Source organism: Cebus imitator, unplaced genomic scaffold (genome assembly GCF_001604975.1).
Source record: "Cebus imitator isolate Cc_AM_T3 unplaced genomic scaffold, Cebus_imitator-1.0 Scaffold162, whole genome shotgun sequence".
NCBI classification, from domain to species: Eukaryota; Metazoa; Chordata; class Mammalia; order Primates; family Cebidae; genus Cebus; species Cebus imitator.
Genome location: NW_016107477.1, coordinates 4,077,350 through 4,089,691, shown reverse-complemented (window position 1 = coordinate 4,089,691; position 12,342 = coordinate 4,077,350). Strand labels below are relative to the sequence as shown.

Sequence of the window (12,342 nt, the reverse complement as noted above, 5' to 3'; positions counted from 1 at the left end):
TTTTTTTTTTTTTTTGGTATTTTTTTTAGTTGCAGCTGATAGAAAGCAGTTTCTTAAAGTTAATGTGATATGTCAAAATCCATTGTTAGGAAATGATAAATCAAGAATTTAAACCCAGGCCTTCTCACTTATATTTCAATATTATTTCCACAACTCCATAAGGCTTCTTCTAAAGAAAGAGGCAAATTAGCATCTTCACGAAAGAAACCTCTCGGCCAAACCACAGACTGTTTTTAACTAGCTGCAGACTAGCTTTAAGTCTTTTCATCTTAGCAGGCCTTTATTTTCTCATCTGTAAAATAAAGGAAATGAATAAGAAACTCAGAGGTCCCTTCCAGTCCCAAAGATAAATCTCAACACTGTACCCTTTACAAGGCACATGCATTTTACAAATACGTATTGTTAGCAACAAATTCCAAGTCAGAAAGCAATATCAATAGCTCTTAAGCAACCTACTGCAATTACTAGACAAATTCTTCATGCCCATCTGAGAGGTTACTTTAATATGATTAAGTCTATATAGAGAGAGCAGTAGAAACCTCTTATTAACTATGATAAAAATGACTAATGCCACTAATCATCCTCTTTTTGGACTGAAATAACGCTCTTAAAACATAAAATGTATTTAAAGAAAAGCTTATGTGTCAGCTAACAGCAAGAAATCAAACATGTTTACAATCAGTCAATTTTTTTTTTAAGAATAAAAATCTCTTATCCAACAAAGCGTTGTCCACATATCCTACTATTTCTCCTATCTACTTCAAAAGAGTATCAGTAACGTTTTCCAAGTTCTACAGGGAAAAAGTAATATTGACATCTTGATAAAAACATCTTCCTTTTAAATTCATCCTACCGGCTGGACACCACTCCACAAATAAAATCCAAGCTTTTTTCCCCCTTGGGTATTAACCAGTGTGAGTCCGCACAATGTATTTTTAGCTAAATTCTTTCCTCGTCTGAATATTTTTTTTCTCTTTACTCCTCCTTAAATATTCTTCATGGAATACACACCCAGAGAGTTCCACTTTCCCAGTTCTCCACAGTTCATAAAGCTATTCCAATAACGAATTTTTAACAACTACTATGAAAACTATGAGATTAAGAACATTAAAAGTATCCTACATAAGTAAACTTAACACTCATTTTCCTTCCATTTTAACATCTCATCTATCTCTAAAATAAAACACATAACTTGAGTTAAGCTTGACCTTAGTTAAGATGCCTGCAGAGCTTCAGAAATTTATTCAGTGCCTGTATCAAATATAAAAGATCCTTAAGTAGTAAAACCTTTCTCCCCTTGTCTATAATCTCCCGGGAAAACATTTCAATCTTTACATGTTTTTGCTTTTAACTCAAAGATTTTCCTCAAAAAGATTAGTTAATATAACGACTTCATCTTACACAGTGGACACTATCTCATTTTGCTTTTAAGCCACTTGGCACCAATAGAGCATATGTTCTGCCAGTTCTGAGCTAATCTCCAGGAAGGGCTTTGTGTAATGACTGAAGAAACTCAGATCAGTGCCCAAGATTTTTAACGGCCTACTTGAGCATATGTTTTTGTTTGTTTGTTTGAGACGGAGCTCTTGTTGCCCAGGCCATGCCGCCGCCCGTGTTCAAGCGATTCTACTGCCTCAGCCTCCCAAGTAGCTGGGATTACAGACATGTGCCACCACGCCTGGCTTTTTGTATTTTTAGTAGAGATGGGGTTTCATTATGTTAGTCAGACTGGCCTCTAACTCCTGACCTCAGGTTATCCACCCACCTCGGCCTCCCAAAGTGCTGGGATTATAGGCATGAGCCACCGCGCCTGGCCGAGCATATGTTTTTAATAAACAGTTAATTTATGTTAAAACAACTATTTCACTAGTTAGCCTTCCAATTTCATAAACGAAAACGAAATAGATGACTGAAGATGAAGGCTCATTTCAGCTTTAGGATTACAGACAATTCCAAACATTCCATACACATCACTGGATCTCCAACACACTTCACCAACTAACGCAGTTTTAGCCACGGGTGTCCAGTGGAAATTACAATTCCGGTAACTACACTGCTTTAAATGTTTCCTAAGGTTTCGACGAGCGCAACAGTAACTTCCTACCCTAGACAGTGTCTTACTGTTTTACTAAAACAGCTGTCAGCTAAGCTTCGGATACCTCTTTGTACAACCGTTTATTCATCGCTTTGCGATCTGTAAGGATGCGTCATTCCACATCACTCCTCAAAACGAGATCTAAGAACCCGACGTGCTCCACGGGTCTTGAAGCACCACAAGTGGACACTTGAAAAACAATGAAGGAAACTGCCTGCCTGATACGGCAAGGTTTGATTACGCCAGCATTTAAGACAGAACTATAGAATGGCTGCTCTTTCCCTGAACACTACTAAACCAGCAGTGTCTTGCTTTCAACCACCTATCCCAGGACCTGGGTGCCTCTGACGCTCCCTGCCCGAGCGGCCGCGGCAGAATCCCCGGCGTCGGCGCACGCTCGGCGGCTGGCGGCGGGAACGCGCGGCGGGCCGGGCGCGCCCCCGCCCCCGCGGGTCCGACCGCGACACGCCAGCAGCGCCCTCTCGGCCGCGCACACTCACACTCGCACGCACACGCACACGCTCCTGCGGCCCCGCCATGTTCCGGGAGGCGGCAGCAGGCGAGCCCCAACAGCCCCGGTGTGGGGCACCCGCGTCGAGACCAGCTCACGGCCCCCCGCCCCGCCCCGTGCGGCGCCTCCGCCCAGCTGGCTACTGCCACCTGCACCGCGGCCCCTCGGGACGCCCCAGGAGGGGCGGCTGCGGCGGCGGCGGCGGGCGGGGCCCCGGCGGACACCGCGGACCCGCGACGAGGGGCACAAACGGCCTGTCACTGTCAGGCGCGCCGCGGCTCTGGCCAGGCCGGATGGGCGGCGCGCCAGGCCGGGGAGGGCGGGCAGGGCGCGTCTCCTACCTTGCTCTGGGGAGGGGGAACGGGAGCAGCGCAGAACTGAGGAGGTCTCCTCCCAGGCGCCGGGGAAAGGCTCGAAACCGCACCCCTCCTTCCTCCTTTCCTGTCGCCACGCCCCCCTCACCCGCACGGACCCGAGACAAGGCCGGCGCAGGAGGCTTCACCCCCGGAACGAGTGCCTCGGCGTGGCTGTCGCTGTCGTTGTCTTCGTCGCCGCTGCAACCGCCTGTAACGCCGCCGGAGCCGGGCTTGAAAACATCTCCGGTCTCGGTCCGTCTCTCACCACAGCCTCCTCGCTCCTAGGACAGCGCCAGCCAGCGATTGGCTGCGGCGCGAGCACGTGACACCCGTGGACACGTGACTCCCGCGGGCACGGGACGGGCGGCGTGACCGCCCCGCCCCCCCGGCGGCCGCCCCTCCTGCTGCTCCGCGAGGCTCTGCGAGCCGCAGGGAGGGGGAGCGGGACGTACCAAGCTGCAGGCGACGGAGGGGTGCGGGCCGGAACTCCGCCCTACGTGCTGGTTTGTCTCTACGCCCTACCTGGGTTAGTGTCACCACCTCCCCTCCTCAGACACCATCCGACAAAGGAGGTGGAATCAAAGACTGGGCGAAGAGGGTGGGCAGACACCGCAGACGCTGCCCGGCAAGCGGGCTCTGCAGTAGCATTTGTGGCGACCGTGGCAGTGGCTGTGACTGGAAACTTCTGGAAATGGCGGCGGAGATGAAGACCCCACATAGGGTATTCACCTGTTACTTTTGCACAGGGTGGGTGGACAAGCGTGATCCAACTCAGAGAAAACGACGCTGCGACTTCAGCTCGAGAACTAGGTGAAGTTTCCCCGCTAAGCCGGCGGCGGCCGCCCGGCCCAGCGCCGGGCCGAAGCCGCACCTGCGCCCAGAGCTCGCGGCCCCCCTGCGCCAGGTGGAGCCCTGGGCCCCGCCCCGAAAGCTGGTAGCGTGCTCTTGCCCCGGGACTACGGGATCTAGAGCGCGTCCCTTCCCAGGCACGCCTTCCAGTGAGCTCTGTAAAGAGGAATTCGGTTTACTTTCACACACGTAGTGTTGGGGGTTTGAGAGGGAGCCGCTCAGGTACTGGGAAGGGTGCCTAAGGAAAACTGACCGTCGCAGCGTGGCAGCAGCGTGTACTCACTCCCTTCTGGGCGCGCGTTATTTACCAGAGGTTAATCTGCAACAATTTTGTAAATGCTTCAGTTTAACCAGCCAAGGTGTTAACGTACTCGGCGGGAAACCGTTTTCTTCCGTTAAACTACAGCATCCGTTGATGACTTAGTGCATGCAGTTACAAGTTTATGTTAGACGGTCCTTAAACGTCTTGATGACTGAGGGTTCAGATGTGATCACAGCAAATGAAGTGACATTCAGACTTGACAAGGACGGCCAGGTCCCGTCAAATTATTATATAAGTATCAACCTGCATTGAAGATTTCGTAGGTTCCCGATTTCTCCCACCTAAAAATCTTTAGGGTCAACAAGACTAGAAAGAGAGCCCCTTATGGCTATTGGTGGAATAGTGTTACATTTAATTTGGTTATTTATGATGTGAAATACAAAGAAAAAAATAGTCGCCTATGAGAAAGTCAAGAGAGCTCTAGGATAGGAGGAGGACATTTTCATTGTTACTTATTTGTGCCACTTGGAAAATTACTGTTTAACTTCTCTCAATTAAAAAAAAATTCTTAAAGATATACTTAAAAACAATCATGGTCAAGCGTGGTCGCTCACGCCTGTAATCCCAGCAATTTGGGAGGCTGGCAGATGACTTGAGCCCAGGAGTTTGAGACCAACCAGGGCAGCATAGTAAGACCTTGTCTCTAAAAATATATATATATATATAAATTAACCAGGCTGGTGGCGCCTGCCTGTGCTCCCAGCTACTCAGGAGGCTGAGGCCAGAATATTGCAGTGGGCCTTGATCACACCACTGCAGTCCAGCCTGGAGACAGAGCCTGTCTCAAAAAAAATAAAAATAAAAAGCATAAGTACTAGTGAATAATCTGTCTGAAGTACAAGTGACTTGGACAAATCAAGCATTCATTAGATTAATATATATAAATTTATTCATGCATTAAAGCTGGCTAATTCCATTTGCAAAACTAATGTACTACAGCTAGTTTCTTAATACACAAAAGGTTTTATCCTTTTTTCTAAGTTGTAGTATCCATACCACTGAAGAGTGCATAATCATACTTCCAATCACTTCACCCAATTATTTTTTGTATACTTGCAGTGTCAGAATAGCCAAGGATAATGTCAAAAGTGTTTTGGACCTTTCTTTTTTAAAAACGGTAATGCTTCTAGAGACAACTACCATATCTTCCTTAAACCTACAGTGTGCTGGAGGTCTCACCAGTTGGAAATACAATAACAACTATGTGTTGTAAATAGAACAATGTTTATAGGGGGCTCTGACAAAGTTTATAGAAAGATCATGTTAACTTAAAACTTGGCTGTAGCTAAAGATGGGAAAGCAAAACATTTGAAATTTGACTGAATTTTTACTTCACGGTAACCTGATACTGATAAAAGTTATCTGGAAGTTGAAAATGGGTGACACTAGAGTAACTATTAACTAGATTATGTAATAATGTCTTCACAGTTAGCCATAGATAGAGGACTCTGAAATGGTGCTCTGTCATTATGACATAATATTTAGAGCTGCAAGTTGCCAAGGTTACCACCAGGATGTATACAAAGCAGAACAAATAATAAAAAAAGTTTATGTAGATTATAAGTTCATATTTTATTTCTCTAGTGACATATTTACAGTTCAATATAAATTAAAGACCTGCTTGTACACCAAAGCCAGGTCCCTTGGGTGGTTCAGTCAAAGAAGTAAGCCCTCCAGCTGGCTCACAAGAGAAGCGTCCACTCCTGAAATGAAAAGCAAGTAATATTAAACTATTAATGATTAACATTTGTAAATTTTTACTTAAAAAAATTATGATCATTACCTCACAAGAGCCTAGTTAAGTAACTATTTTCATCCCAAGCATGAGCATGAATTAATTCAAACATTTAAACTGATGCAAGATTTTCTCTTTCTAAAATTAAACATGGAAAAACATCAGAATTCACCATAAATATAAAAAAATACGAAAGTAGCACTAATAGTTCCTATTTACTGAGCAGTATGCACACATTGGCTCTTTAATCTTTACAGTGCCACAAGACAAGTGATACTGGCTTTATTTTACTGATATAGAAACCAAATTTGGGAGATTCAACATCTATCCAAGAATCAAAGCAAAGAACTATAGCAAAAATAACCCAACCCCAGAGGACATTTTTAAAAACCACATTTTAATAAACTAGAGCACTGTATTTCTTTTTATAGTTAAATTGTATTTAGATTGAGATCCACAGTCACAGTGAACAGAAGGAGTGCACACACTTATACACTGTATTTGGAAATAGACACTGGATTCCTTGAGGAAATAAGATTTGGGGCAATGTCCCTTAGAAGCAGTGAAGTCAAAATCAGTTTGTATTTATGTATTATAAAGACTGTATTAGTAGTAGTAATTTTCTAAAAAAAAGTTTCCAAACCAAGATGGTCACAGCAGCCACAAAAGGAAGCAAACACAAGTCTTGACAGAGCAATTTATGAAGACATCCAGCACAGAGGTAGAAGAACCTGTCTGTCTGTCAACCCCACATACGGTTTCCCAGGTAATTGCTCACCTCTGCCCTGTCTGACCTCTGTTTCTAGAGCCCAGCTCAGCACTTGCCCGTATCATTTCACCCCTCTACCCCTATTCCGTGGCTTTGCCAATTTACCTGTTCTTGCCACAGATTTACCTAAAGAAAGAACTTGTTCAGTTTATATCTTTTCAACCCCCTCTGGCTATGCCCTTCACATTGTGTCATCAATCCTTTAAGTCTGTTCTTTAGCACCCTAGGAAATCATTTTTTGTTGAAGATAGGAAAATGACACCACATAATCATTTATAAGATTTTTTAAGATATCACAGCATAAAATAGGAGTTGCTAAGTAACGAACAATGTCTACAAAGTCAGAAATCAGTTAATATATTTGGATTATAGGCCTTGTTCACTACAAAAACAGATCAAAAGCAGTCATTGTGTATTGTCAGAGCCTGAAACTAATGTAGGGTAAGCAGCAAAATGATACTTAACTTTTAAAAAACACAACAATATTACACTTTACAATTTTTAAATTTTATTTATTACTTTTGAGACAGGGTCCCACTTTGTCACCCAGTCTGCAATGCAGTGGCGCGATCATGACTCACTGCAGTCTCAACCTCCTAGGCTCAGGTCATCCTCTCACCTCAGCCTCCCGAGTAGCTGGGACTACAGGGGTGCACCACTATGCCTAGCTAATTTTTGTATTTTTTTGTAGAGACAAGAACTCACCATGTTGCCGACGCTGGTCTTGAATTTGTGGTCTCAAACAATCTGCCCACCTCTGCCTCCCAGAGTGCTGGGATTACAGGTGAGCCATGTGCCCAGCCTGTAATTTTTTTATGTTATCTAATGATAGTCACCACTGCTGCTCTTTAAATGCCAATGAAATTAATTTGGAGAAACTTTCTTCACCTTTACTAGGTTTCTTATGGTTTAAGCTCAGCTACCCCTTGCATCAGATTTCTTTTCTGCCTAAAACTTTTCTCTTGATGAAATGTTAGAATAGAATATGATTTAAAAGTTTCATTTTAGATATCTACTGAAAACTGAGCATTTAGTATCTTAAAGCCTCCTACCAGTCTGGATAGATATGGGTCTTTTAAAATTAATAAGCTCCTTAATATTGACACTCTTTTATCAACACAAAGATCAATTTAGGAAGATTATAAAAACTGAAGTTTCTAGAACAATAAATGGGATAATCATAAATACTTCCTGAGTTCTTCACAGGATTATAGATTTTTATATATGGAAGTAATTTAAAAAATAATCTGGTCTTGGCAGGGCACAGTGGCTCACGCCTGTTGTCCCAGCACTTTGGGGGGCGGAGGCGGGCAGATCACGAGGTCAGGAGTTCAAGACCAGCCTGACCAACATGGTGAAATCCTCTCTCTACTAAAAATAAAAACATTAGCCGGGAGTGGTGGCGGGCGCCTGTAATCCCAGCTACTCAGGATGCTGAGGCAGGAGAATCACTTGAACCCAGGAGGCGGAAGTTGCAGTGAGCCGAAATCGTGCAACTGCACTCCAGCCTGAGCAACAGAGCAAAACTCAGTCTCAAATCATCATGATCATCATCTGGGAGTTTCCTAAAGTTTGTTCCATGAAATTACAATCCCATGACATTGTATGTCTAGCTGTAAATCTCCCTTCCTCACCATTCACACAGTGTACTTTAAAATACTACAAATGCTATAAAATCCTCCAGTAAAGCCTATAATTTTGTTTAATCTACTAAAAATGTAACCCCATTTCATCTGTAAATATGCCTCAGAACACTCAAGAGGCAGTAAGCCAGCCCTATTCACTCACCTGAAAGCCACAATTTACACTAGTGTTTTTCACTTAGTGAACAAAAAATGATTTTCCTGATACCTCATGCTTAAAGTGCCATCTAATAATTTATCTTGTCTTCACTAAAATTCAGAAAGTGTGGTTTTTCAGTCATTCTAATACTATGCGTATGCGTACCACTGTAATTCATTTGCATTCTAGAAAACTTGGCCTTTCTATAAACTTTCACAGCTTAAAGTACTTTATATAGACGACTTACTTTATGAAAGTTTAGTGCTTATTTTTTTACTGTTGCTGAGATATATCTACCACTGTCCCTACTTTTTAGTATAAAACCAAAAGTGATGCTGTTGTCTAGAGTCATCTATCAACTGCATTGAAACTGTAGCCTAGCTATGTATTTTTTTACATCTCAGATATTACCTGCACCCCACAGAATTATGCAAAATTTAAGATGTCTTTATAAACTAAAAATGAAGAATTGAAATTGGATTTAAAATAAGTTATAAACTAATCCATACTAAAAAATTACTACCTATTTAATAACCTGAAAACGTTTAGAATTTTTCAGTGCTTTAAATTCATTGAAAATAAGAACAATCTCAGCACAAAAATATTTAGTAATGTCAAGATTAAGAGAGTACAGCTGACCCTTGAATAACATGAGTTTGAACTGCATGGGTTCTTTTACTAATTTTGGCCAGGGTAGACCTGGCAGTCGTACTCAGGAATCAGTTACTATTGAACCAATTTAATTCCTCTTATACATGGATTTTCTTCAGCCTCTGCCACCTCTGAGACAGCAACCCCTCCTCTTTCTCAGCCCATACAACATGAAAATGATAATGAAGACTTACATTATGATCCATTTCCACTCAATGTATTTTCATGATTTTAACAACATTTTATTTTCTCTAGATTATTTTGTAGTAAGAATACAGTCAGGATATAATATAAACAACAGACAAAATATGTGAAAACTGACTTTCTTATTCATAAGGCCTCTGGACAATAGTAGGCTATCAGTAAAGTTTTGGAGGAACCAAAAGTTACACACAGATCTTCAACTGCACGAGCAATCGGTGTCCCTAATGCCCATGGTATTCTAGAGTCAACTGTATTATCTTACCACTGCTTTAATATTTTCAGTGGTCATTTACCAATGATGATAATAAAGCAGTTTTGAACCACATATAGACATCAATCTTTTACTAATTTTGGCCAGGGCAGACCAGAGATATTTATTATTAAAATACCAATAAAAAAAGATTTAGATAGCTTTGGTTAAAGAGTAACTATAACTGTATTATGGTTATTGCTATAGACTGTCATTATCCTATATATCCAAGATACTAACTTGAGGAAGTAAAGTGAAAAGTTCTTTTCATATGCTGACAAGACATTCCAGTATTGCCATGTCCGAATACAAGCTTTATATAATACAGCATTGGCAGATGCTTGCAATTATTAAAACCTAAGTAGACTTCTTTTTAAATAGGAGGTAGGAAGTAAAAAATAAAAATAAATTCAGACACTAATAATGGTGAAGTCTTTGGCTCAAATCCAGAACATTGTCAAGAAAATCTCAGTGAAAAACTATTCACAATTACTAATAAAGAACATCCCTATTATTATCAGATGTTGAAAATGCTTAACTGAGTACTTAGTTCCTGCTTAATGTTAAAATACAATGTTATTCCTAATGAATCTGCAAGGAAATAAATAAATACAATGTTATAGTACCTCATATTACAAATAACCGATTTTAATTTCACCCCAATAATGTAGTCCAGATTTGTAATTTTAAATACTTTAATCACTGATGATAAATCCCCAGTTTGCATTTCCAGCCCTAAGCTAGTCCCTATATTCCAAGTTCATATCTACCGGTCAGCATCATACCATGAATGTCTAACAGGCACCTCAACCTTACTACGTCTAAAGCAAAATTGACTTTTCTTCCCCAAACTTGCCCTACCATAAATCTCAATTTTAGGTAGAGGAACCTCGGAGACGCTCAACCCAAAAAGCTGGAAATCACTCATAAATCCTCAGTCTCACACATCCACTAAATTCTAATCTCCACATAGCAACTATGACAGTATTTTTTAAGATTGCTCATATCATTACCTACTGAAAACACTGCAACAACTTTTTTTATTATATTTAACATTCAGACCAGATTACTTATCTGGGCCCTTATCTCCTCTGACCCCTTCCACTGTTTTCTTTTTTGATCACCTCACTGCAGCCATACTGTTTCCTTACTTTTGTTCCAGGACCTTTATACATCCTCTTTCCCCTCCCTGTAACATTGTTCCTTCAACTTTTTACATGGTTCCCTCTGGTTCTGCATTCAGGTCATGGCTCAAATGTTACTACCTCCAAGAGGCCTCTCCTTACTAAATTTACTCCTAATCTAGCCCCTAACCCTGCTTTATTTTATTGTGTTGTCTTTTGTCTTTTTATAACTCAGATACACTAGTCATCTGTCTCCATCACTAGAAGATATATGAGAACATTATGTTATTTATAATTGTATGCACAACCTAAAATAATGCCTGGCACACAGGAGGCACTCAAAAAATGCTTGTGAAAAAAATGAATGTTAAGTGCGTAATGTAATGTGATATAACAAAGCAGACAAACCAACTATCTGTGTGGCAGAAGAGTAATACTGGATTAATGTTGTGAACCACATATCCCACAGTTCACAAGAAGCAAAGCAAAAGATCCTAAACACCAGAGTGGCCGGGCGTGGTGGCTCAAGCCTGTAATCCCAGCACTTTGGGAGGCCAAGGGAGGGGGATCACTTGAGGTCAGGAGTTCGAGACCAGCCTGGCCAGCATGGTGAAACCCCTCTCTACTAAATATATAAAAATAAGCTGGGCGTGGAAGCGTGTGCCTGTATCAAGAGGCTGAGACAGGAGAATCGCTTGAACCTGGGAGGCAGAAATTGCAGTGAGCCAAGGTCTCACCACTGCACTCTAGTCTGGGCAACAGATCAAGACTCCATCTCAAAAACAAACAAACAAACAAACAAAAAAAAAAACCCAACACCAAAGTTATGACTACAGAATTTAAAACATCAGAAGAGAGGGACCATCTAAAGAACCCAAGTGGATTTCACAAGGAAATCTGCACTTGAGGTATTTTTCTTGAGATGGAGTTTCACTCATTACCCAGGCTGGAGTGCAATCTTGGCTCACCGCAATCTCTGCCTCCTGGGTTCAAGCAGTTTTCCTGCCTCAGCCTCCTAAGTAGCCGGGATTACAGGCATGCGCCACCACGTGTGGTTAATTTTGTATTTACCGCCGGCCTCCCAAAGTGCTGGAATTACAGGCATAAGCCACCGTGCCCAGACTGAGATATTTTTTTAAAGTACCCAAAAGGTGAAAGAAGTGATGGGTTGAAATACAAACATAAGAATAGCATGAATTTATTTTAAAATACCCAACTCCTAAAAAGCAGCTGAAGCTTGTGGAAAATACTATGAAATTTGTACTTTTTGGGGGGATAGTTGTCTATTTAAAGCAAGAATAAGTAAGGGATAGGAGCACTAGCTAAGATACTGTAATGTTAGATGACTAAAAGTTTCACTGCAGTTGCCTCCATAAAGGGGAATTATTTTTCATCAGGGAAATGATTTACCTCCTAAAAGAGGGGGTATGCCCAAGAAAGTGAAGAATTAGGAAGACAATGCCAAAACTCTTTAAGCAAATTCAATTCTATAGGCTGAGGGTGTTGAAGACAGTATATGATTCTCAGAAAATAAAGTAATGGTCAACAGGGGCCAGCCAGCATTTACTAAACATTAAGTTATCCTGAATTGACCTCATTTTCCCATTAAGTAGGGTATTATTAGTACTTCTAGAGAGCAAACTATAGAGCCGCTCATACCCTTTTAGTAATTCTACTTCAGGGAATTGTTATTT

General features: G+C 41.7%; 2 protein-coding genes across 9 annotated transcripts in view; both read right to left on the bottom strand.

The window, feature by feature from the left end:
* ANKRD12 (ankyrin repeat domain 12) overlaps positions 1-3,254 on the bottom strand; it is a 155,442-nt gene extending 152,188 nt beyond the window's left edge. For 5 of the 8 annotated variants that reach the window (XM_017543933.2, XM_037744045.1, XM_037744043.1 and 2 more), the window contains exon 1: positions 2,948-3,080. The gene's annotated coding sequence lies outside the window, so the exon portion shown is untranslated. Of the gene's footprint in view, positions 1-2,947 lie in introns of all 8 variants that reach the window. The other 3 variants (XM_017543936.2, XM_017543931.2, XM_017543939.2) reach the window with 3 other exon arrangements.
* Positions 3,255-5,680: 2,426 nt separating this feature from the next.
* Positions 5,681-12,342, bottom strand: part of NDUFV2 (NADH:ubiquinone oxidoreductase core subunit V2) — a 31,026-nt gene continuing 24,364 nt past the window's right edge. The window contains exon 8 of the mRNA XM_017543945.2: positions 5,681-5,836. Within this exon, the coding sequence (XP_017399434.1) occupies positions 5,743-5,836 (94 nt within the window). The 3' untranslated portion in view covers positions 5,681-5,742. The remainder of the gene's footprint in view (positions 5,837-12,342) is intronic.